We start from the raw sequence: 26625 nt of genomic DNA on the forward strand, positions 1-26625 counted from the left end.
AGCCTGCCCATCCCATCACCCCAGGATCCTCTCTGGCACTTGAGCTCCCAGGGGGCTGCTGGGCTGACAGCACAGAGCTGTGTGAGCTGGCAGAACCTGGCAGCTTCTGCCCTGGCTCCAGGTCTGGTCTGGAAGCCAAGCCCAGGGACCCTCGGAGTCTGACACACTCCATCTCCTGTTGCTGGGTCTTTCAAGGAAGTGCTTCACCAAAAAGTGAAGGGCACACATGCCTGAAGGAAGTCAAATGGCCCAGGGACAGGAGCCCCAGGTCTGCAGCCACACGACCAGGGCCCTTCCTGGCCCAGTCACCTGTGTCCTGGCTATGTGATCTTGGGAAAGTTATTTCTTCTCTCTGAGCCTGTTCCAGTGCCCATCAAGTAAAGAAATTAAAATACCAACTTGGAAAGGGACTTGTAAAAAACTATATATATATATATATATATAAACATATATATATATATAAACATATATATATATAATAGATATATATAAAATAACGATGCCAGTAAGTAATATTTCCAGGGCACCAACAGCTAGTCAGGCACTCAAACACTTTCTAGGTATGATCTTATGGAATTCTCACAGCAGCACTGTGACTACTCACACTTCATGGATGACGAAACCAAGGTGTAGAGCGGCTAAGTCACTTGCACTGGTAAATAGTGGAGCAGGAATTTCTGTCACCATGCCTGGGCCCACACCGCCACACCACACATCCTGGCACAATGTCTAGAACATGGACTTCATCCAGATGGTTACCACTGTCACGTCTCCCCGCCCAGCCACTGCCTAACTCTGGAGAATGATGTGACAGTGAAGAGAGCCACCCACCTGGTTCTCCCCACCCCCCACAGGCCCACAGACTTTTGGAAGCCTTCCTTCCAGATTAGCCAAAGCTCCACACACACACACTCTTTGAGCCAGCTCCAGGGACCACAGGCCATGGCTTTGCTGCTGCACATCCTGCGGTGACCACCCTCCAAACCTGGCCTTGTGCTCTGGCCACCAGTGCTGCTGGCCCAACAGGGACAGCTCACGCTCTAGGAGTCAGGCCTGCTGGCACTCACACCTGGCACCTGCCCCAAAACCCTTTCAAGTCTCCTCGAGAATTTGGGCCTCGGGCCTGGGTCTCCCAGCGGCTCACAACAGCAGTCCAGAGGGAACCACGAGAAGCATAAAAGCAGTGCCCTTAAGCAGCCTCGCCACCGTCAAGTGGCGCCCGAGCACTGGCTCTGGCTCTGTGTGCGTGCTGGAGCCTGGGTGTGCAAGTGTATGAAGGAGAATGTGTGTGAGAGCGAGAAGGTCGCGGATGTGAGTCTGAATGTGCAAGTGCGCGCGTGGCTCTGAGTGTGCGCTGCTGCGATCGCGGTCCGGGGCGGGCGGCGGGCGGGGAAGGTCTCCGCCCCAACCCCCCAACCGCGTTGAGAAATCTCAGTGAGTCACCGAGTGGTTCTGCATATTAATGAGCTCGGAGCGGATTTAAAAGAGGCCTGGGCGGGCGGAGGGAGACTGTGGAGACAGCCCGGAGCCGAGCGCAGAGCGCTGCGGGGTGCCACAGCCGCGAGGCTCCCACCGACGGGCGCAGCAGGAGCGAGTGGAGCCGGGAGGCGCGCTCCGGGTAGAAAGAGCCAAGCCCGGCGCCCGGACGCGCGAGCGCCCTCCCCGAGCCCCTGCTCCCGCGCCGCGCCCCTCGGCCAGCATGAGGGTCCTGACGGCAGCGCTGCTCCTGCTGCTCCTGGCGCTGTGCGCCGCGCGCGTGGACGGTGAGTGCCTGGGAGGTCCCTTGGCGCCAGCCCGGCCCGTCCTGGGGAACCCCCAACGCCAACTGCTAAGCTCCCCGGGATCCCTGGGGTTCTGGGTGGGCACCGAGGGTGGGCAATGAGTTGCGAAGGAGACCCCTCGCGCAACTGAGCAGCCCCCCGCGCGCTCTCTCGCAGGGTCCAAATGCAAGTGCTCCCGGAAGGGACCCAAGATCCGCTACAGCGACGTGAAGAAGCTGGAAATGAAGCCAAAGTACCCGCACTGCGAGGAGAAAATGGTTATGTGAGTTCTCGCTCTTCGCCCCGAGCGTGTGCGCTCAGCTCTTAACCGGGTGCTGCGGCGCAGCTTGGGGCTGGGTCGGGCTAACAAGCCTTTCTCTCAGCCTTTGTCAAGCCCTTGGCGGAGCCTTTGTAATTGCCTAGCGAGTCCTTAGGACGCTGGCACGGCAGTCTGGAAGAGAGTTTGAAAAAAGGGTCACGGTACTGTGCTCCGGAAACAGCCTCTCCGAGGAGTTCACCCTTGCTAGGATTCAAATGGGTAGCCTAGGGGTTGCACTGTCCCCCCTTTCTAGGGTGATCAAGGGTTAAATGGCTTCCGTGTGCCAACTTAGAACACCCAGATTGCAATCACTCAGAATACACCCAGAACTATTAAACTGGAACCCAAACTGTGAGGCGTGCTGCCTTACTGTTACTGGAGAAAGAATTAAAGCAAACATTGTCTGACGTCCTCAGAACCTCCTTTCAGGGCCTTTTTCTGATCAGGGGACCGTGGCCGTCTGGTTTTTGGCTTCTAGCGATTGCATTTTGAGAACGATCCTCACTCTTCCAACACCAGCTGGACTCCTGTGGGTTCCTGAGCAGTCTTGTGGAAAGGGCTCTGTTGGGGTTAACGTGCCATGAGGGTGAAGCCCTGCTTGGTGGGGATGCGGGGAATATTTTTAAAAGTGGGGCAGAGCGAGAGAACACTGCGTTTCCTTTGCTCCCCTGCCTTCCCAATTAACCACTTGAGGCCAGCACCACTGTTTCCCCATCAATACGCTCTTGGCCAGGAAGGGAGCCCTTGGCAAAGCAGCTACCAAATATCTGCCACGGACCATTGGCCCCTCTTCCCCTCCCCCAGAAACAGGACACACTTTATTCTCAGTCTGGGCAAGTGCCTTCCATTCACTGGCCCTGCTGGCCCAAAGGCCTCCACACAGTGTCTGCAAAGGCAGCTCCCACCGCCGCCCCCCCCCCTCCACTGCCACCTGGGGTCTGTGCAGTCAGGCTGAAGTTAGGGAAATTCAGAAAATCACTGGGCCTGAGCTAAACCCCCCTGCCTTCCTTCCTGGGCACCTAAATTAGCCTCCTGTCCCTGCCCCTTTGCCCTGCCCCTTACCTTGCAGACCCAGGTACAGAAAAACTGCTAGAAACTCCTTTTGGGTGGGAGCTAGAGGTCACACAGCTGAGGGAGGAGCTACAAGCCCCTCAGCGTTCTCAGCTCTCTTGGGGTGAAAATGACAGGGATGTTAACTTTGCACTCCTCTCAGTGCTGAAAAATGCTCCACACACCAAGCTGAGCTGTTGAGTCCTTGCAGGAAAGGAGGAGCAGGGTATGAGGTGCAGTGACATCTCAAAAGGACAGAACCCTCAGTAAACAGGCTTGCCCTTTTTCATGGCTATACTTTTCAGAATAGAGAGAAAACTGACAGCCAGGCAAGTGCATGAGAAGGCTTTATGTAGCCTTGTGAAAACTTGCAGGGGTCTCATGAGATCCACACACAGTCACCCTCTTCTAAACCTCTACCCCATACCCAGGACCCTCCCTCCCTCCCTGAAGGGCTGGAGGTCTTCTCCCCTCTCAAGCTCCTAAGACTCTCCAGATCACATGAGGGACCAGTGCTTTTTTCCCAAAGCTGGTTTTTAGCCCCAAAGCTGAACTAAAGGAAGTTTTCCAGTTCACCCTGAGTCACCTAGAAATCTCTGATGAGGCTTGGGACGCAGCTTGCTTTGCAAGTGGGAGTCCTTGCACTCAGAAGGATCCAGTAGAGCCAAGATTCTAGAAGGGGCAATTTGTTTCATATACCCCGAGTTATTGCTGAAACCCTCGGTATCCCAGAACCACTGAGGACAGGCACACAGGACCCAGAATTTCTGCACAATCGCTGGGGGCAGAAATCCTCACGTCTTCACCCCACAACCAAGTTTCAAAGTCCCCGTGTTATGACTGAGCATTTGAGCACCGTGGTGGGAGGGCTGAGCGTCCTCCCCTGCTGTCCCAACCTTCAGGATTTGGGATCCTCAGCCTGTACGCTGACCTTACGGAGGAGGGGATTTTTATCTGGCTTGGCTACAGCCTTTTATTCCAAGTGCAAAGGCAGCACTGTAGGCAGAGAGCAAAGCATGGGCTAAATTCCTGCAGAGCGACTAGGTACTATGGGGGAGGGGACCGGGACTCTACTCTGAAGCCCGGCCCCATGCTTAAGACCTAGCAGAAGGGACCCAGGGAGCCACAGGTCTCATAGAGAGGGCCAGCGAAGGCAGAGCCCAGTCACCTGGCATTACCACAAGACCTGTCCCTGCCCTGGGAGGCTCAGGCCATGGTGAAGGCCCTGAAAACTCAGAGCACAGGGGAGCGAAGAGAACAGGTGGCCCAGAAATATTCTGCCCCCATTCAGGTCGCAAGATTCGATTTCCTCTCCCCATCAACTGGGAGACTCAGAGTTCATGGCGACCCTGCTCCTTTCCAGACCTTGGCCCAGGCATCCTGACACTTCACTGTTAGGAGCCTACGGGGTGCTGGCTGACCTCTGTCCCTCCCTTCCCACTCTTCCCATTCCAACCTCCAACCACCCCTTTTTGCCCCCTCAGCCCACAGCCCAGCAGCCAGTCCACCACCATACCTCGCTCCTGCGTGTCACCTCCCAAGGAGTGACATCTTCACCTCTCACCTTCCAGTTTTCCATGTTCGCTAGGTTGACCCTCATTTTTGAACACCATCATTCCTCCCCCACCCAGAAGCTTCCTCTGAACTCCTGCCACCCTGGCCCAGCCCTGGCTGAGAGGGGCATAGCAGTGCTGGGCAGCAGCCTCTCCCTTCCTCCTCCCTCCCAGGCTGGACCTCACACACTAAGGCTTCTTCTTGGCCATCCCATCTTCCACGACAATTGCTAATAACAGTAACTATTCATTGTGCTAGGCACTTTGCATAGATTATATCTTTAATCATCCCAGTAACCCTAAGAGGTAGGTCCTATTATTATACCCATTTTATGGATGCGCAAACTAGGTTCAGAGAGGCTACCCAAGGTCCCACAGACAGACCTGGGATTCAAACCCAGGCCCTACGCTCTGTATAAAGCCACCTGCTTCTCTACCACATGGCTAGACCTCCAACGGTGTTGGAACACTGGCTGATAGAGACTTGAAGGGCAGTCTTATTTTCCTGCCCAAGGGTGAGATAACTGGGACTCATGCTCAGGAATCAAAATGGGCTTCAAGGCCAACAGGACTTAGCTTCAGGGTCAACAAATGCCCAGCCCCAGAACAATCTGCAGAGGGTCAGGGGAACTAGGGTTTGAAAGATCAGACAGAGACCACGGCACATCCAAGCCCTGCCATGGAGCTCCTCACATCCAAGGATGAGGTCTTGGCATGCATACTTCGCTGGCATTAGCTCTCTCCACCTCTCAATCCCAGGTTCAGAGGAGCTGGAAGCGTCCCCTGACCTTCGTTCCCCAAGGGAGCCATCAGTGCTGTGGGCAACACCCTGCATGGGGGTAGGCTCGGGGGTGGGGGACTGTCCCAGACTTTGAGGGCTCCAGGGGGAAAAGTGAGAGCCCATCACTCTGCACAGGGTTAGACCCGAACGTGGAGTCAGATTAAGGGGACAACCAGAACCTTCCAAAGAGCCAGGGAGCGGGCATATGGGTAGGCTTCCTTGAAAGGAGGGAGGAGGCCACAGTCTCTCAGTGCTCTGATTGGGACAGACCAGGGCCACCCACAGGCCACACTGAGGGGCTATCATTCAGGCTTCTCAACCCTCCATCCCATCCTGCTCCATTTCAGCATCACCACCAAGAGTGTGTCCAGGTACCGGGGTCAGGAGCACTGCCTGCACCCCAAGCTGCAGAGCACCAAGCGGTTCATCAAGTGGTACAACGCCTGGAATGAGAAGCGCAGGTATGCCCCACTGCCCCTCACCTTCCTTCCCACCACCCTACCAGATCCAGAGTCTAGACCCCTTCTAGGTCATCTAGCCCCATCTAAGGCATGAACACCCACTACAGTTGCCACAGTAAGCAGATACCCAGACATGGCTTACATACTCCCAGGGATGAGGAACTCATCACTTAACTTACTGCTACACTTATTGCTCTCTTGGACAATTGTAAGCATCGAAAATTGATCCTTTTGCGAACTAAAGTTTGTCTCATTCTAACTTTTATGAAGTTAGGGTAGTCCTAATTCCTCTCCTTATTTAAGTAACTTAAGTTTTCTGACCCCCAATTTCCCTCTGTCAAATGGCTGGGTGAATGCCCAGCATGGCTCTCTCTCTCCGTGATTTGTGTGGTTTGGTGAAACACAGCTGCTTAAGTGACTGGGTTTATTAACTATAAAACTGTGGGTACAACCATAAGATGATGAGGACAACTCCTTGCCAACAACATAGGCTCCCCTCAGGGTGCCTCATGCCCCCTGCTGCCCAAAAGCCTGATAAACTCCTTCCTGTACAGGTACAGGGAGGGACTTTGGGTTTGACCCTCTAAAATCAGAACCGCTCTTACCCTCAGGGGGCAGCAGTGGCCAGATGACCAGAGTCCTAAACTAGACCCCTAACCCCAACCTGGTCTGGGCTGTTCTCCCATTATCAGAAAATGGCTTCCCATCTCTGATCTCCTGGGGTCCCATGTCTGGCCTCAGAGGGGGAGGCAAGTTCCTGGCTCCCCTATGCTACATAAAGGTGAGCCTGTCCTAGAGCAGACCCACTCCTCACATACTCAGAGCCTGTTTACACCTGAATCTGCAGAGCATGACCAGGGAAGCGTGCACATACACGTACACACACACACACACACAGGTGAGCTCCTCAGGAGCTGGTGCCTGCACCTCATCCCGCAGAGGGGGGAACAGAGACTAAGTTGGGGGGAGTGACTTGTCTGGGAGCACAAGTTAGGAAGCTAGGTCTCCTGGCGTCACCTTTCCCTCCCTCCAGCGGGTACCCACGCCACCCTCCCATCGCCCCTCCTCCCCGCCACCCCCAGCACTTCCCTAAGCTCAGCCCATGACCAGCTCTCCCACAGCTGACACTTGGGCCCAACCCCAGTACCTGAACCTTTTGTGCTGCCTCCAAAACTGCCTCATCCACAATTGCTTGAAATAGAAAGTGATGAGAGCAAGAGATTATTTTCCATAAATCTACTGGAAATGAAGCCCTCTTTCTGGTCAGGGCAGGCAGCTCACATGACAAACACGGGACACCTCCTGTCCAGTCACCCTCTGGGCCCTGCATCATCAAAAGTGGAATGAGGCTGACTGCAGGGCCGGTTCACAGAGGCGCGGGCAAGTCTTCATCAGGTTGCTGGGAGATCCAGCCTTTGTCCCAACCCCTCCACCTGGGGCCACAGCTTTTTTTTTTTTTTTTTTGCTGTACGTGGGCCTCTCACTGTTGTGGCCTCTCCCTTTGCGGAGCACAGGCTCCGGATGCGCAGGCTCAGCGGCCATGGCTCACGGGCCCAGCCGCTCTGCAGCATGTGGGATCTTCCCGGACCGGGGCACGAACCGGTGTCCCCTGCATCGGCAGGCGGACTCTCAACCACTGCGCCACCAGGGAAGCCCGGGGCCACAGCTTTGATGAAAAGGAGGCAAGCCTGGGTCCATGCAGCCCCGCTCTTTTTGTTGCCGCAAAATCCATAGATGAGAGCGGTAAGGGCACCTCTGCTACCAGGCCTCCCATCACTTCCTTACAAAATGAGTTCATCCCTCCTTCTTGGAATGCTAAGGTGTCCTGGGAGAGGATGTGGGCATTCCCTTGTCCTCCTCGCCTCCCCTTCCTCTGTACAGGTTGAAAATGTCTTTGTGGAGATAAAGGAACCATCTTGAAGTCCTCTTTGCAGAGACAGAGAGAGGGAGAGAATGCTGAACCTAGAGTAGAGACAACAGAAGGCAGCGGCCGGCCCAGGCTGTGGGGCGAGACTAGAGGGCTTCCAGGAGCTCAGAGCCAGAGCTTCCGGCTGCCACCAGAAGCAGCAGCAGCAGGCATTTGACTTTGGTGCATAATTACTCAGAAATCAGGAACGAGGCGGAAGGAGCAGGGGACGACCTGGATGTGACGTGTGGTCCCACGGCAGCCATGCGGCAGAAAGGAGGGGATTTAAGTATCTAAACAGAGATGGTTGCGGAGGTGAGGGGGAAGTCAGCTTGTGAGTGCTCACAGGCCTGGTAACTACTAGAGGAAGTGACCTTGAGCCACGGGCCTCTGTGGCAGCCCCAGCCCCACTAACCACCCTTCAGTCTTCAGGCAGCGGCTTCTGGAACTGGCATTTTTTTTCTGGAGAACATGTATTCTTGGGCTAAATACAAAGAAAGACACAAGCCTAAATGGAGGGAAGGGATGCCTCTGCCCCTCCCCCCATCCACGCCACCATTGACATTCAGTGTTCGTTGGGCAGACTTTCAGTCTCTTGTTTCTGAGTTTCCTCATATACCAAGAAGGTTTGCTTCCTAGAGCTTTGAGCATAAAAAGAAACTGCAGAGGTGGAGGCTGTGTAGAAAGGACAGAGTCAGGTTCAGGTGAGCATTTATGCCCATGTGCTGGCCTCCTCTGAAGTGTCCCCTGCTTCTCCTGGGCTCCTGCGGTCCTGGGAGAGGGACTCCCCAGGCCAGGTGCAGAGAAGCTCAGACACCGGCCTGTGCATTTCCTGCCTCGTCCTGAGCCACTGAAATGGGTGTTTTCTCTTCCCAGGGTCTACGAAGAATAGGGTGAAAAACCCCTGACGGGAAAGCTTCACACCGGTTGGGACACAAGCAAAGGGCTTTGCAGATTAAAAAAACAAACCCTTTCTTTCTCACAGGCATAAGACACAAATTAAATATTGTTACAAAGCACTTTTTACCGGGGGTCAGTTTTTACATTTTATAGCTGTGTGCAAAAAGGCTTCCAGATGTGAGACCCTTCTCTCTTGTGTTCCAGATTTCGTCACAAGCTGCTTTTTACCGAAGAGGGGAGAAACTCATGCCTTTCCTTTATTAAAAAAAAAAAAAAAAATGCTTTTTTGTATCTGTCCAGACATCACTATACATCTGAGCTTTATAAGCACCTAGGAGGAACAGGGAACTTGTTTGAGACATTTCATAGCATTGTTGCTCCCTTCCTAGCGCGGGAAGCTTCCGCTCAGAGGTCCTGGCGCCTGGGCACAGCTGCCACAAGCTCTCCTGGGCTCATGGTCGGTCACAGCCTCAGGGGGACTCAGCAGCGGTCCCAATGGCCCCAATTGTTGGGCAAGCAGGAGCAGATCTCTCTGCATCTGTTCTTGGAGGAACTCAAGTTTGGCTGCCACAGAAATGTGCTTCATCCCCGGGGTTAATTTTTACACATTCCAGGAAACATTTCCAAGATCCTGGGATGGCGAGGCAAATAAATGGTCCTTAAGGAAGGTCCTTAAGGAATGGTCCTTGGGTCTTCTCTCCAACCTGAGCGTTTGTGAAAGTTTCACTGCTTCAAAACCACGTGGAGTTACTGATGCTGTAGCGAAAATCTTAGGAGAAAACTTAAAAATATACAAATACACGTACAATATACAGCTACAGATACACATGCTGTTGACGAGGGAAAACCTTCAAAGCATGTTTCTTTTCCTCATGACAATGGAATATGCAGTACTAAAGCAATCTGTGATTCCCCACGTAATTCTTCAGTGTTAAACAGTGCAGTCCTCCTTCGGTGCAGCCCTCTTTAAGATGACCACACGCCTTTCCCTTTGTAAATATACTCTTAGGAAGGCCCCCTCTACACATGTCCCTTCAGTACGTGCCGTGTTGCATATCGTGTCGTATGCTATGTAAATGTCAGAAACCGTTAGCATTGCATGCAGGTTTGATATTCTTTCTAAGACAAAAAGAAAAGTAATAAAACATATTTGAAATGTACCAAAATTTTAGAGTACTGACTTTTTTTTCTACTTAATTAAGCCAGGATGACAACCAAATGTTTACCACATCCTGAATAAACAGGGACAGATGCACTGGGGAGGAAAACTTGTGTTTCCCGATACCTGTCAACACCGTCACCTCTATAGAATGTCCTGAAGACAGAAAGCCAGGCTTCGAGGCGGATGCTTCTTCCCTGCCTGGCTCCCACACCTGGGGCAGGTTCATCAGAACAGCCAGGTCGGCGCCTATAGGACCACAGGGTCACGCTGCCATCCTCATTTAGGGAAGGCAGTAGATGCGGGACCCGTCAAGACCCCTGGGGTCCAGGGCCCCAGGATTCTAGTGGAGCTCAGGCAAGGGCAGGAAGTGCCCACCTACAGGGCTCCGCAGCCAGGCTGTGTGGGAGCCACAGCCAAGGCGACACTGAAGGTCCACTTCTCCTGCAGGATGGAGATGATAAGCGCACACACCTCACGGCGCTTCTGGGGACCGGAGGAGGCAATCCATGTAAAGCGCTCAGGACACCAGGGCATGGCGAGCGCTCGGTAGATGTGAGCTCCTTCAACATCCACAAGACCAAGCCACTTTGCACTCTGCACAAACTGCCCACAGCCCCACACCTCAGGTACCCCAGTCAGCCGCGCCCTGAAACAGGCCCCTCTGTGCCCGCCTGGATCCCACACGCTCCACAGGACTGCCCAAGGGGACATGCCTCCACCCTATCTGCACCTCTTGTCTGCTTCGCCAGGAACCAGCAGCCAGGCACCCATGTCCCTTCACCTCCGAGGATGGCTTCCTGGCTCTGCCAGCGCTTACAGGGACACACAGCAAGTACCCTGCCCTAGCACCTCCTCAGCAAGATGCTACTGCATCCTTTCCATCATCTCCTGGCGCTTCCAAGTCCCACCAAGTGTATATGCCTGAGGAAACTGAGGACCAGAGAAGTTAGGAAAGCTGCCCAGGGTCACTCTTCACACAGCTCCAATGGCTGAGCCTGGCAGCCTCTTTGCTGAGAGGAGCAGGACAGGGTGGGCCGAGGCCACGCTGAGCCGGGGAGACTGTGAATGCCCGGTGTGGTCCCACTTTCCCTTCATCGTGGAGGAAGAAGGGAGACTGGACAGGAAAGCCCGGACACCAGCAGACAGAAAGGAGAGCCCCAGTGTGAGGGCACATTCCAGGGCAGGGGAGAGCAGAGGCCGGGCCCCTCTCCGCCGGGAACCCTGACCCCTGCTTGGCCCCAGATCAGCATACCTTGCTGGGGCCTCACCAGGGCGAGCCACCGTAAGGAACTCGGCTGAAGGATCCCCCCTGCCCTCCCCCCAGCCCCCTCACCCTCCCCACACCTGGCCCTGACAACGCAAAGGCCTCCCCATCTGCCGACACCACGGCAGGGGGCGCAGGATTCTCTATGCTGCTCCCTGAGTTGCAGGCTTCACCCTCCACTCACTCTGGACGCGCTACGTGCCCTCGCTCAGGGCTCTCCTCTATCCCAGCTGTGGCTCTAGAAGCAGCACCTCCTCCTCCAGCCCTGCTGGCCTGTGAGTCCCCTCCCTCTCTGACCTCCCAAGACACAGATTGGATTCTTAGTAACAGTAACAATGTCCCCCTACGGTGTGCCAGGCACTGACCCGGGCACTTGCCGTGCTGCTCATTCTGCACCCTCCCGGCAGTGATGTGTTGTAAATGCCCAGACAAAGGACCCAATTTGCACGAGAGATGCAGATGGTAAGTAGAAGGAGAGCTGGACTTCGAGCCCCGGTGTGTCAGAAAGCAGGAGTGGAGGTCTTGTGTGTAAACGTCTCGTCCCCTACAGAGGCTGTGTGCCCCGGGAGAACAAAGGTTGGCTATGCTTCCTGGACGACCTGGACCCTGTCCTCCAATAGACAAGCACTAGCCGGACCACTAAGAATGGGTTCTCAGCCCCAACACTTCACCAGGAGAGGGCCCTGCAGTGCCAGGAACTATGCTTGGCTCCAGGGAAGATGCCCTTTTTCCCACTTACAGAACTGCTTCCCATTGTGTTTCTCCTCTGGGCTTCCCAGCAGCCCTATAAGTGTCCACCCACCACATTCCAGAAAGGAGAGTAACTCTAGTGTAGCAAACAAGGCCGGGCCACTTTTCCAAGTAGCTCTTCCAGGCCTCCCTGGGAAGGGGTGAACACGCTCCTTTGTGCACGGGCGGACCAGGCCCCATGTGGGCCCCATCTTCAGAGCCACCACTTCCTCACAGACAGGCATGCTTTGGGATCCAAAAGCCAGGAGGTCCCTGACCCCCGACTCTTCCCACAGGCAGGTCCTGAGCAGGTAGGCAGTGTTGCCCCAGACTCAACACAGGGACGGACACATCCTCAGAGAGTTCCAGCCCAGCTCTGCTGCTCATCTTCACCCGGCCAAATCTCCACCATGAAGCTTTTCCTGGTCACCTTGGACCTGCAGCCAGGACCACCTACATAACTGGGGTCAGGACCAGCTACATAATCGCAAGGTGTGGTGCAAATTAAAGATGCAAGGCCCTCTGTTCAAATTTTAAGAATTTCAAGATGGCAACAGCAGAGCATGAAGCCCCAGCACAGGGCTCTGTGCAACTCTCACATCACAAGCGCACGGCACCGGCCCTATAGCTCAGGTATCAACTCTAACACCCATCTGGATGGCCCATTTGAGCCCTGAGTTATTACATGACTTGTACTATAATTTAACACCTTTATTTTAACTTGAACAGCTAATAAGATATGTTCTAAGAAGCCAGGGACTATGCCTTACACTTCTTTGCAAAAACCTCCTGGAACCTATGATAGTGCTTAGGACGTACTCAAACACCATGAATTAATCTTCGTCGTAAGGAGCTCCCAGAGAACGTACTTTCTGCACTCATTCACTGAGCCACCACTACGTGCAAAGCCCTGTGCTGCCCACCACAGGGAATGAAGGCTGGTGAGGCGCCGTCCCTCATCTTCAACGGCAGAGTTCATCATTCGTGACCCAGCCACTGTTCCATCATGAAGCATTTGTGGCACACTGCTGGATGCTGGGGACGACCCCTCCAGAAACTCCCAGTCCAAAGGGAGATGAAGACACTGCCTGAAATTGCCTGTCGGTCTAACACTAAGCCAGAGGGCCACACAGCAGGCTCTGGGGACACCCCAAAGAGGCACCTCACCCAGTCTCGGAGGGGGCGACCCCTGACCAAGACCTATCAGTCTGGAGAGAGCTCATGGCAAATTGTAAGTTGTTCTTAGGCAATGACAGGAAGTCCTGATTCCATCCTGTCCCTGACGTGGCCCATGGCTCCCTGTGTCCATATGTGATGAGACAGGCCAGCAGAAACAGAGCGCCAGGGCCGGAAGTGGAGAATGTGAGGGAATTCAGAGGGGCCTCAGAAATACCAGCCATGCCCCAGCTGAATATCCAGGGAAACCAGGCACAGCTCCAACCTCCGCTCCCAGCTCACCCATCTCCCTTCCTCTCCTTCTTCGCCTCCCGCCCAGCCTGCCAGGGAACCATGGCTGGGGCCTCCACAGCCTCACTGGCAAGGAAGCCCACCACAGCTTTTCTGCTCACCCTCCCCCCGAGGAAGACACCATACTGCTTTTAGAGCCCTCCCTTGTCCTCCCCTTTTGAAAAGTTGAATAGATAATCTTGGAGGTCGTTAAGGAAGCAATAAAACCTAAAGCAATTTTCTTTTCTCTGGAGGTAACATCTCCCAGCTTCCTCCACGCCAGGCCATGCTGAGCCACACCACCAGAGGACAGCAAAGAGCCAACGGACCTCAGCCAAGGGCCCTCCGAGTTCCCCGAAGCTGTGTGAGAACAGTGACAACAGGGACTGGTATAGTCCTTACTTACTGTGAGCCAGACCCTGTGCTGAGACCCTTAAATGCCTCATCCCATGGAATCCTGGTAACAACCACAGCAGGGGCCGGGGGTGGGAAGTGGTGGGGTGGCTGGGGGCGGGGGGGTGACCTGTCCTTTAGCTCCACTTTACAGATGAGGAAACCGAGGCTTAGCAACGTGAATACACATTGCCCATATTCACAAAGCTAGCAGGTAGTAGACACAGAATTTGAACCCTCACGTCTGGAGGGTTCTGAGCAGGGCTTCTGCCCCCAAAGGATGCACTGTCTTAGAGGTCCTGCCGACCCCGGCCCACAGGAGACTGCTGTGCCCTCACCCAGGCCTCACCTACTGTTTATTGAGTAGATATTGATCATCTAGTGAACTTGGGCCCCATGGCCCACCAGCGTGGCCAGGTTTGTTTTGGGTATGCCTCATTTTGTCTTTCAGAAACTGAAGACTACAGCCACACACACTCCCCTAGGCCTTCTCCCACTCATCCGACAAAGCAAAGCCGTCCCCACAACTGTGGAATCACTGCTCTGCCCCACATCTGATACACACGAATTCGGCTTAAGTAGAAGCAGCCAGAGATTCTTCCAGCTACCGCCAAATACGCTGAACAAGCAAAATGACTATAATATCAAATTCAATTCAATGTTTTGGTTAGAAACAAGTTGAAACCATCAAGAGGTTGGTTTAAAAAAATGAATTCAAAGCTGGATTTAAAATAATTAGCCTGTTTCACAATGAAGAGAGTTGATATTCTGGGAACAGTAGTAGGATGTCTAATTAGATGCAGATGAGACGCTCATCTAATATTCAAGGTTATTTCCCCAGGAACAAAACGGAAGGTGAGGCAACAGGCTCTTTCTTCCAACCCATTGTTTCTTTGAAAGCAGCCCTCACACAGGTATCATCTCTACATTATAAAGGCTTTTGTCCCCCTGAAATAATGGCCTGCAAAGACAGACTGGAGTTAAGTATTTGCATTAGGTAAGCCACAAAGTATTAAAAACCAAGAACATTATGACAGAAAGAACATCTTTCAATTCCTTTACAGCTGCTAAGATACCAGCCCTGCTGATTCCCCATACTTTGAGGGGCAATAAAGTTTAATAAAAATAATAACCACCACCACCACCAATATTTATTGAGTGCTTTCTCAACAAACTCTGTGGTGAGTCCCATTTTACAGATGAAGAACCTCAGGCTTCCTGAAGCTGAGTGACTTGTCCAAGGTCACAGAGTGGCCAAGTGGCCTCGGGCAGGGTTAAGTCTTGGTTTGGATACTCCTAGGTAGGGTGACCATATGTCCTGGTTTCCTGGGATAATCCAGGTCTCGGACAGTTGTCCCAGGGTAACTATGAAGAGGGTTCCCTTCCATGCTCTTGAAAGAGTTCTAGTGTGGTTAATAAATTATATGATCACCCCACTTACAGGCCTAGCAGGAGAGTGCTAGGGTGCAGGACTGTGTGGCGTCTAAGAAACGATTAGTCAACTTCTCCCCTTGGACAATCTGAGTGTGGGCCTTTCGGAAGTAATGGTGACCCTTGAAGTCCACAGAGCACTGCATAGAATCTTCCTGGGCCATCTCCTGGTTTCCCTGTTCCACCCTGGCCTCCCTCCCCTGCTAGACAAAGCTTGGAGCTTACGCCCATGGACTGTTTACTGGGGGGCACATGGCACTTTGGAGTCCCATCCGTTGAATAAAGGCCCAAATAAAAATCCTTGTCCCCCTCTCTGTGTGTCTATCCACATGGTATTCCCCAGACAATTAAAGTATCAGATTCTGGTTTCAGGAGAACAGAAGTCAACCAAGCAGCTGTACTTCCCAGAGGACTGAGGAATACCTTTCCTTGGCAATTTGGTTGGCATGTGCTGTAAGTCGGGGGTGGGGGGGATTAGCTACATCAGAGGAGTAGTAATGGGATATGGACCTTTGACATCTTATTCTCCTGGAAGCCTGGGGAGGGCCGAAGCACATCAGGAAGATTGGGGAAAGCCATGGAGACCCAAAGGTGCAACTCCCTCCCCCCCATGTCAGTCCCAAACACATGACCCCTTCGAATGCCGGCTTTGGGCAAGTCTGGAATGCTTTCCCACCATAAGGCTGCTGACTTGCTCCCTTCCCTGAACCTGGGAGGAGCTAGGGTAGGAGAGAGGGCAGAGTCCCAAGACGCAGGACATGCTAAAGCCTCAGCCTCACTGAGCCACCTGGAGCCTGGGCAGCTCTGGGGGGGCACCTGAGCTCTTTAGGGTCACTGACTGTTGTCTTCTCCATGTTCAGCCCTTGGGCTGGCTTCCTGCTCTGAGGTTTCAGGATATGTCCAGCTGCCACTCTATGTGAGCTGACTCACCTCAGCTACTAAGGGATTTTCTGCACTTCCCCCAAGTGTATTCAAAGAGCTCTTCCTGGGACAGATACACAGAAGAGGCCCAGGCCCCAGCCCAGTGTCCATCCCCGATATCTACAGAGCTGAGAATGCAGGCTGTGAGCCATACAGGCTCTTTCAAACCCTGGCTCCTCTCCTTAAAAGCTGAGTGACCATACTTCATTTCTCCCAACCCCTTAATTTATCTTAGTCCCAACTTTATAGGGCTACTGTGAGCATTAAATTAGATAAATGTCTCAACACAGAAAGTAAGCAGTTGATACATGGTATCAATAGCTGCTTACTATTATCATCCCGCCTTTAAAATATCCAAGGGAAAACTGTAGTTTTGTACCCTGTGTGGACCTACTTGGAGTAACATCACATCTATGAGGCATAAAAGGGCCAAACTTGGGGCACATATCTATCCAGGGAAGTTGGAACCTTCTGTGAGCCTGGGCAAATTCCCATGCCTCAGTTTCGTCACTTGTAAAATAGATGTAATAACAGTGCATAATCTCAAAGAATTTTTAAAAAATACTAGATGAGATAATTCAAGTAGAATATGTAAAACATCGTGTGGCACATACAAAGCACATAATAAATGATAGCCAATAATAATAACAACAATTTCATGTTACAAGAACATATTTAACAATCCAAAGACTCTCAAATCCCGGAGGGAAAACACCTTAGAATCTATTCTAACCTTGTATCCAAACTTCTTTGAAGTTGTGAATTTTTTAAGTGCTTTTGGACACTGGGTCCCCTTAAAAAGCTGATGAATGCTCTGTCTACTTTTCCCTGAAAGAAATGCATGGACTATCTTGCAAACAATTTCAGGAAATTCTTATATTCCTCTGAAGTAATCCTTATGGTTCCTTGGACCTGTGTGAGTAATTCCTGCCTTAGATCATCCCAGAGAGGGCCTCCAGAGGCTGCTTGAACGTTTTAGTAACAGGAGCCTCACAACTCATAAAGCAGCTCACTCTATGGTTGGAAAAGTCCAAGTGCTAAAAAGTTTTAAAATTCATCCTTAAATCAGGACCCTAAAAGAGGCTTCTGTCTCTGGAGCAACACAGAGGAAGCACAAGACCTTTTTCAGATGCCAACACTTGATGTTTTTGGAAAGCAGGGCCCACGCTGTGACACATCTGACCCTCTCCGGGCTAAAGTTGTCTGTCCACTCAGTCATTCCAGGTGATGGCTTTTGGGTCCTTTGCCATCCAGGGCACCCACCCTCCCCAAACCACTTCCTGCATGGCTGTGGCTCATTTCCTTTGTCAGGACGTCGTTTTTGTGCTACTGTTCTTAGCCACGTCATCACATCCGTTAGGCAGCCATTTAAATGATCCCCAAGCCCTCATCATACAAGAGCAGAGTGTCAAGCCACACAGAACCGCATTCCATCCTCGGGTTTGGGCAACTGATCTTTCGAACCCGAGCCCACCACTTTACATCTGTCCCAATTAACTATTTAGTCTCACCGATTTCTTCCCTAGCACTCCAAACCTTCGGGGAGAGTCTGGCTCACATTTTATCACCCAGTGTGTTAATTCTGCCTCTCAACTTTGAAACATTTGCACGTCCCATTCAAGATAAGAAAATCAAAGAGATCAGCGCATCTCCCTGTGTGAAGCTCAGGGCAAGGTGCCTTACACGTGTTCTCACTCACTCTTCACACCAACTCTATGAAATAGGCATTGATGTCTATACAATCATCCCCACTTTACAAACAAGAAAAGTCTGGTGGAAACTCCATCACCTGCCTAACATTATCCACTTACCAAACAGCCAAGCCAGGATTTCAACCTAGGCCTCTCGGAGCCGCACTATCTCACTACACCCTCCGCATTTCCACACTGAACGGCCGTCTCTCCAACTAGGCTGTGGGATCTGTGACAATAGTGAATAGGTTTTGTCTCTGAATCCCCAGCCCCCAGCAAGTACCTGGCACTGAGTAGGTGCTTTATGACTAATAGGGGAGGGAAAACAAGGGAAAGGGTCACTGTGGTTCCTGGGGGCTAGCGTGACAGAGAATGCTTCTTGGAGCCGAGCCCTCATTATATCCTCTATATCCATTATATAGGATATAAGGTCCACACATGACCAGAAAGTTCTGGGTCCCTAGCCCCCAGGACCATGCTGGCCCTAAGATCGGGACATTCACTCACCCAAGTCATGGGAAAGCAGACTGGGAGGAACGGCCCTGCGTCTCCCCACGCCCCTGCGTCTCCCCACGCCCCTGTCCACCCCTGAGCCCAGCAGTGGGCCCTCCCAGTGTGCCCCCACTCTCCCACCGCACAGCTGGCCTCCTCAATGCAGGGGGCTGTGTGTTGGGACGGAGAAGGTTCAGGAAGCCTCTAGCTTGAGATTCCTCACGTGCTCTTGAGAGGATAGCCAAATTCCTAACTAACTCAGTCTTTTTCATAAAACAGATTCTCAAGCGAACTCACAGAACTTTTGTACTGAGGAGTCTGGTTAAAGACAAGAAGCTTAATAGAAAATAACCAAACACCACCACTGGAGCCAACCCCCCATCTGGGTGTTGAATCAGTTCTGTCCACACCGCACCACTTTTCCCCCCACCTCGTGGCATACAACCCCTACTAGGCCCATTCCTTTTCCTACGGGCGGCAACGCCTCAATTCTTCTGAAAACCATCAAGCAGGAGTTCCACTGTGGAACCCATATCTCTGCGGGTTAAGCGACAGGAAGAAAGACCCAGGGAAGGACCGTCTGGGCCCAACGGCCACGTGAAGGCGAAAGATCGAAAGCGCCATCTTGTGGTTACTTCACACCTTGCATGCTGCTTAATGTAACCACTTGCTCAGTAACAGCGTCCTGCTCTTTTCCTTCGGAAGCCCCTTCCCCAACCTGTAAAGTCTGAGGGCCTGCACATCATGATACCCACCCCCACCTGACCCCAGGAGTAGGGAATGGGTGTAAATGACGCAGAATGGCCAATCAGAGCCCAGAATTCTCCTCCCCAGCACACTGATTGGCTGAGATATGAACACAAGACCCAAGAAAGCCAATCGGGGCCTTAACAAGATTTACTAGGTGGAAGGTGAAGAAACAGGCTTCTCTTCTCTTTGATCACAAGTCATAAGGATGTGGTCTCACGGCATCAGAGGTCATCTTTGGGATCCTCTGAAGAAAACCTGCCTGAGAATACAGCCAACACACAGAAGGAATCAAAGCAGAGAAACAGAGAAACAGGAGTACGACCACATGGGTTAGCCCCTGCGTCCAGCTTTGCCTGAAATTGTACCCGCCCTCCCTTCCCAGTTACGGGAGCCAACTTATTCTGGTTTTGCTTAATCTAGTTAGAGTCAAGTCTCTGTCACTTGTATCAAGAGACATAACACGTTAATAAGGGCAAAAAAGTAAAAAAAAAAAAAAACAAGGTCCAGTTGCATAAAATAAATAATGCTTACATTAATTTTGTACGTGATAAGTCTTAAAATTACAAATAACTATGAATAGCTCTATTGAATTAAAAACTGAAATAATTACATACTATAATAAATTTTAAAGCCATGGATTTTTCAACCTAGCTAAAATGAAAAGCTAACATGGAAGAAAGATGCCCACCAAAAGATCAAAAAGACGTGACTGCTGAGTATAATATACATTTTCTGAGCATTTTGTATTGTTAAATATCTCTTTGCAGCCTGTATGGCAAAATGAAAATATCCTCTGGAACTGTTGAATAAACCCTTTAAGCCAATAATCCCATTTCTAAGAGAAGAATTCCGGTCAAGGAAATTAATATTTGCATGGAGATGTTCACTGCAGCTTTATTTACTACAGGTGAAAGTAAAGAAGTAAAAGTGAAAGCATACTCAAAAGGTTAAGATACAATTGAGTATGTTATGGTACACTGATTTCACTAAATATACATAGCTAGACAAGCTATTCATATGCCAACTCTAGAAATATTTATTCAAATATTCATTGAAGACCAACAATAATTTATTTGGTTCTTATTATGGGCTATGTATTATACATACTTCATGTAATTTAATCCTAAAACAATTTAAATGTTAGGTACATTTTTTTCTTTCGGTACGCGGGCCTCTCACTGTTGTGACCTCTCCCGCTGCGGAGCACAGACTCTGGACGCGCAGGCTCAGCGGCCATGGCTCACGGGCCCAGCTGCTCCACGGCATGTGGGATCTTCCCAGACCGGGGCACGAACCTGTGTCCCCTGCATCGGCAGGCGGACTCTCAACCACTGCGCCACCAGGGAACCCCTAGATACTTTTTTGCAAACCCTTTTAAAGGTGAGTTATCGAAAGCTTGGAGGAATGTGTAACTTTTTAGTAAAAGTGACAGACGAAGGATTTGAACCCTGGAGTCCAAGTCCAAAGTCCACACACATACCCACTATGTTACACTCCATGAACAGATGAGGCATTGAGAAGTTTGCCTGAGTTACATGTATGGGCAGCACATAGCCTGTGTTGGAGCTGCTTTGTACAGTTAACTGTCCTTTCCAGCTCATGTTCCAGGTGGTGGCAAAGGAAAGAGCCTTTATTCAGCACCTACCAGGGGTCAGGCACTGTGTTAGGTACTGTTTCCATTGTCTACATTAGCCCTTACAGTGATCCCCAGGGGCAGATGTTACAGTCCTTTATTTCTATGAAAGCTGGGCTCTGAGAGATTAAGAGGTGTGCTTCCAGTCAGGGACATGGCCCCTTATCCACACAGGTAACAGGAAGATGAACAGGAGAAATCATGGAAACCTGCTCAGTCAAATCAGAGGATACAGAGCTGGGAATGGTCTGGGGGGCTTTGAAAGTCAGGCAGAGGGTATCTGTGCCATAAAGCCTGGAATGGGGATAACAGTATTGCATAAATGACTACCATGATTGCACCCTTACTCCATGCCAACACTATCTATGATTATCTCACCTTAACCTAATGGCAGGTCTTCAATCCAGGAAGTATTATCCCATTTTACATATTAGGACCTCTAGCAAGTAAAAGTGGCTACAAAACTAAATAACAATCCATTCTCTCCACTCCACGGCACATGGTCTCTCTGGAGCCCAGCACTCTCCACACCTGGACAGCTACATCTGTGGCACATTTCTAAACCCTGGAGATGGAGAAGGGCTGGGGTGTACCCCACATGGCTCTGGGATGTGGGGCCCAAGGTTCCAAATGGCAGCAGCACAGCCGGTGGGAGATAGTAGCCCAGCTCCCCACTAATTGTCCCCCTTTGTGGTATTCAGTTAAGGACTCAGAAGAAACCAATCTTTGTGTCTTTTCATGGTTAAAATTCTACATGGAACAGGAACCTCAAAGCAGCCACCAAGCCAGTCTTTGTTGGGTTTCTAGGCAGTAAGGACGCTGCATCTCAACACTTAGCGCTTAGAGAGAAAGCAGCTCGGCCATTCAAAGGGAAACTCAACAAGAGCCTTTTTCTCCTAAGTTCTTGCAATTTTGGACTCACTTTTAATCCCCGGAAGAAACGTTGGATCCCTTTTCTCCTCCACATCGCAACACTGTTCCTGCAAGTTCAGAAACGGTCGGTGGAAGATTTTCATGAGTTGGGCGGTCCCCGTTTTCTACCCTATTCTGGTAGAATCAGCTTGGTTTTCAGAAACTTGAAACCTCAATACACTCAGGGGAAAAAGTGATAGATATAGATACATTGATTGTTAAATTCAGGTTTCTAAATACAAAGAAATACATGCATTGTAGTTTTACAAACAAGCCTTAACTGCATTCCTTGACAATAAGGTGCCAGGCATGTTTCTGAAGGAGTCACTCAGTGGAAGGTTTGGCTTAATGTATTGTACTTGTCCTAGAATGGCATATTTATCCTGAAAGAAAAGCCAAAAGCAGGTTTAGGTGCCTGGGTTCTCCAAATACCCGCTCCCAGGTAGGAAAGGAGCTGTTTCCAACTCCATGAAGAATAAACAGTTTCTAAGGGCAAAGACCTCATGCCTTTTCTGGGTCCCGAATTCCTCTCTGGGCCAATCATCATCATCAAAACAATCACTTCCAGAGCAGCTAAAATGTGCGGGTCCCGCCTGAGGATTCCAGCAAATCCTCTATCTTCCTGGAGAAGAGGAAAGCTTATCCCCACTCTGCAGATGTGAACCTGTAGCTTGGAGACTGTAAAGAACCGTGCAGCCAGCAAGTGGCAAAGTCGGAGCTGAGCCAACACCATCAGACTACAGGCTGAGTTCTTTCTGCCCCAGCGTCCTGACCCCTGCCCCTCTCCAAACCCTGCTCAGTAGAGGAAAAGATCTGCAGGTGCATAGGTTAGACTGTGGGGCTGACGTGGGAGATTTTGCCCCTTCTCTTCAAGAGGCTTTCTTTCCATTGAGCCACCCAAACAAGCTGTTCCCATACAAATGTCCTATGACCTCTCTCCCCAAAGTGGGCCTCCAGACTCTCTTCTTTATCACTCCCATCAGCCAACCAACTGCACACAAAAGCCCTGCTCAAGGATCCTGGGGTCCAAAGATGGCAGTGGTTCAGCCATTTGGGAGAAGAGTCAACAGAATAGTTTCATCAAAAATGCCCATTTCGGGGGGCTTCCCTGGCGGCACAGTGGTTGAGAATCTGCCTGCTAATGAAGGGGACACAGGTTCGAGCCCTGGTCTGGGAGGACCCCACATGCCATGGAGCAACTAGGCCCATGAGCCACAACTACTGAGCCTGCGTGTCTGGAGCCTGTGCTCCGCAACAAGAGAGGCCATGATAGTGAGAGGCCCGCACACCGCGATGAAGAGTGGCCCCCGCTTGCCACAACTAGAGAAAGCCCTCGCACAGAAACGAAGACCCAACACAGCAAAAATAAATTAATTAATTAATAAACTCCTACCCCCAACATCTTCTTTAAAAAAAAAAAAAAAAGTCCATTTCAGGACTTCCCTGGTGGTCCAGTGGTAAAGAATCCACCTTCCAATGCAGGGGACGCAGGTTCGATCCCTCGTTGGGGAACTAAGATCCCACATGCCACGGGGCAGCTAAGCCTGCGTACCACAACTACTGAGCCCACTCGCCCTGGAGCCCGCGTGCCACAACTAGAGAGAAGCCCGCGCACCACAACGAAAGATCCTGCGTGCCTCAACGAAGATCCCATGTGCCACAACTAAGACCCAATGCAGCCAATTAATTAATTAACGATACATTTTAATAAATTTTTTAAAAGGCTAGACATCAAAGCCTTGAAAAAATAATGCCCATTTCTATTTGAAAAAGAATTGCTACATTTATATGTATAACTGAATCACTTTGCTATACACCTGAAACTAACACGACATTGTTAATCAACTATACTCCAATATAAAATAAATTTTTTTTAAAAAAAGCCCATTTCTGGCACCCTACAAAATATCTGATCAGCGCTCCTTAAATGAATGGCACACTCAAATGGGGCAATTACAGATGTAATAGACCAGGACCCTATGGGGCCTTCCTGGGACAGATCCCTCCCCCATATCCTCTGCTTTAGTTCCTCTCTGAAGTACCTAGATAATAGTATCCGAGGGACATTTCCAGAGTTGTTTGACAGATGCTAAAACCCCCACCAAATGGAAGAAATTAACTACTTGATGACCATTAGCACACATCCCACAGACCTACTGGCACCTGAGGATTGATAATGTTAAATTAACCACCCTGTTATCTCACCATCAACCAATCAGAGAATTGTGCACGAGCTGTTCACAGACCCTGGGACCCCTCTCCCTCACCTTGCCTTTAAAAATGCTTCCCTGAAACCCACTGGGGAGTTTGGGTGTTTTGAACACTAGCTGCACTTGCTTATTGCCCTGCAATAAACACTGCACTTTCCTTCACCACAACCCGGTGTCAGTAGATTGGCTTTACTTCGTCCAGGTGAGCAGACCCAAGTTTGGTTTGATAACAACGATAATTTAACAAAGGAGAGTCAGTGGTGTGCTGGGGCCAGCTCTACCAGCCCATGAGAACCAATGGATTGCTACATGTTCAGAATTTTTGTGAGCTGATTATTAAATTGTTAGTAACTTGATAGTGGGAGGATTTACACCACAGAAATCAGGAAATGCTACAAATCAGGGTTTGGTTTGGTTTGATTTTCCCAAAGAGCCACTTTTATTAAACATTTACCAGCATACCCCAGAGAGAATTTGTAAAAAAAAAAAAAACAAAAGTGGACAAAGTTTAGGAAAGTCAAATGGGATAATGCAGTCCCCTGGGTTTAGCAACAGTGCAGAGCTGTTAGCAACTGAGCCCTGAAGGAGTGAGAGAGGAATGGTTACCAAACCCAGACAGTGTAGCTGGAGGGGAGGGCTATCCACAGAGCCTTGGAGAGAGGCCAGCCAGCAGGATAGGAGACGGGAAAGAAATACCCCAATCTCACCCTATTCTCACTTTACCATTTCTGGCTGGTTCCTGCCATTGACTGAGCCCACCTGAAAGCAGAGGGTGACGGGGGCCCCAATGAAGTCCATAATGATCAGCCTCTGGGGGGCACCATGCAGAAGAATGAGAGGCAGAGCAGATCTGGGGGCACCCTGTATCCAGAACAATACACCACCAATTGTTTTTAAAAAGAATATATTCTAAGCACAAGTACATATGTATATTTCCAGAAGAGCCCCCAAGGAACTGGTAACAATGGTTACCTCCAGGGAAGGATGCTGAGCAACTGGGGTCAACCAACAGAGACTTTCTTTTCATTAGACTCCCTTTCATATTGTTTGGTTTTAATTCCTGTGCATATATTATCTGTTTTAAAAGGAGCAAGTTCTTTTAAAGGGCAATGCTTTACACAGTTGGTTTTCTAGAGCTCTCTATTTCATGGGACAGGAACTGGCTGCCACAGTGCATGATTTCAGGGAGCACCAACTGCTAAGGAGAGATTCCTCCCTGAATAATGAAATGCAGCGACCTGCTGGGGACGATGCTCAAGTCCCCATGATACAGGGAAGGATCTGCATCAGGGGAAGACATGGACTTGGGAGTTGGACTCTGCCTCCGATTGGCTCTGGGAACCCTGCCACCCCGCTGAGCTTCACGGCCCTGGACGGAGATGGAATAAACCACCACTAACTTATTGGGGCAGAATGGGGCTGGTTTGTGTGCCAAGGAGGGGATTTCCTTCAAGGCAGAGACACTGCAATCCCTGTCAAGGGACTGGGGAGGTGCCCTCTAAGCGCTTTTCTTTCCAAGTCCTTTGCACCCACCTCTGGACCCCCTGGGTCTTCCCGTCTGGAAAAGCCTTCCAGGAGGGAGCAGATGCCTTTGGGAGGCGGGCGAAGAGCTCCACCTTGTGGCTGCTCCAACAGCTCCCTGGAGGTGGCAAAGGATTCCCCAAGTGAACGCAGGGCTCGCAAAGGCTCCAAACGCAGACTCCACTTACAAATTCACCCAGCACCTTCGACACCTTCGCCTCCTCCATGCTCACTCCCTTTCATCACCTGTGCCTACAGAGGAAGAGTCACCTTGCGAAGATTAGCCCAGGTCCCGCCCAGGACCACGGCTGCACGTCAACTCCTAAAAGCCCCGAGGCTGGTCAGGAGGGAACCTCTCGGAGGCCCTCAGACAAAGCCACATCCACCGGCTGAGGTCCTCAACAGGACAAAATACCGAAACAGACGCTATAGCATCTCTGTTCTACATTTAATAAGCCAATGCTTTGAACCTCTGCCAAGATACTTAATGAAGTTTTGTCACAGGACCCATAAGATTTGGGGCAGACTTTTAAAAACATTAATTCATACTGTAATAACTCTGTGATCTAGAAACAAAGGCAAGTTCAAAGTCGTATGCTACACGTCTTCTCTTCAGCCAGTTGTTTGTAATTGTAAACTCATTGGAGACAATGTTCAAATTTAAATGGCAGCCCCTCCCTGAATGGGAGGCAGGGCCAACCGACTCCCCAGCTCCTCTCTTTGGAGCACTGATTAAGAGGCTTGCACAGAGAACTGGGACACACACAGCTCTAATTCACTCACACAAGATGTCTGAGAAAGCACATGCAGGAGGCCGAGGGGAGAGGCCAGCCTAGAGGACCCAGATTCCACACCTGCCACCGAGGGACCAGGGATGCTTCTGGTAAAGCTGGAGCCGGAAAGGGCCTGATCCATCAGCCTCCTGGTGACCCCAGCCAGGAACTGAGGCCCAGAAAGGGGACAGGTCTCAGCCTAGACCCAGAATGGTCCCCAGCTCCCTTGAATGTTCTTTTGTGGCGCTATGCTGTCTCTGGTTGAGCCTCAGAGAAAGATCATCTTTATTGTGACAGAAAGGTGGAGGGAGGCCATGGCCACCTGACTATACTGGACCCCATTCCCTGGGAAATGATGTGAGCTTTCCCGTGTTCAGCATCATGGTCATAGGGGCTGAGTTCTGGAAGGCCTCCAGTAGTTCACCTTGTCCAGCCTTCTTATTTCACAAACAGGTCAACTGAGGTCACAAAGGGAACACAGCCTAGTTATGAGGCCTCAGCAGGGGCTGGGGGACAGCAGCCTAGGAGCACCCTATGTAACAACAGGAAGTTGAGTCCCCAGTGACC

The 26625-nt window shown here is 50.9% G+C and overlaps 1 protein-coding gene across 2 annotated transcripts; it reads left to right on the plus strand.

Annotated features, from left to right (window-relative positions):
- The first annotated feature begins 1459 nt into the window (after positions 1-1459).
- On the plus strand, positions 1460-9896 carry CXCL14 (C-X-C motif chemokine ligand 14). Of its 2 annotated transcripts, none has more exons than XM_027096938.1 (4): positions 1460-1763; positions 1938-2043; positions 5811-5924; positions 8707-9896. In XM_027096938.1, exons 1-4 carry the CDS (start codon positions 1700-1702, stop codon positions 8720-8722), a joined length of 300 nt encoding a protein of 99 aa, XP_026952739.1. In that variant the 5' UTR covers positions 1460-1699; the 3' UTR covers positions 8723-9896. The 2 variants fall into 2 exon arrangements, with proteins under 2 accessions (XP_026952739.1, XP_026952750.1); XM_027096949.1 differs by having other exon boundaries at positions 1502-1763; positions 8935-9896.
- The last annotated feature ends 16729 nt before the right edge of the window (positions 9897-26625 follow it).

The sequence above is a fragment of the Aethalodelphis obliquidens genome, unplaced genomic scaffold (genome assembly GCF_003676395.1).
Source record: "Aethalodelphis obliquidens isolate GAN/ISIS:26980383/991018 unplaced genomic scaffold, ASM367639v1 scaffold4, whole genome shotgun sequence".
Taxonomy (NCBI): Eukaryota; Metazoa; Chordata; class Mammalia; order Artiodactyla; family Delphinidae; genus Aethalodelphis; species Aethalodelphis obliquidens.

What these genes read in the sequence shown, in the direction of transcription:
- CXCL14 (XM_027096949.1), top strand. Translation starts at nt 1,700, where the DNA reads ATGAGGGTCCTGACGGCAGCGCTGCTCCTGCTGCTCCTGGCGCTGTGC. An exon ending in GTGCGCCGCGCGCGTGGACG is followed by an intron (nt 1,764 to 1,937) that starts GTGAGTGCCTGG and finishes GCTCTCTCGCAG; the next exon opens with GGTCCAAATGCAAGTGCTCC. An exon ending in GCCTGGAATGAGAAGCGCAG is followed by an intron (nt 5,925 to 8,934) that starts GTATGCCCCACT and finishes CTTGTGTTCCAG; the next exon opens with ATTTCGTCACAAGCTGCTTT.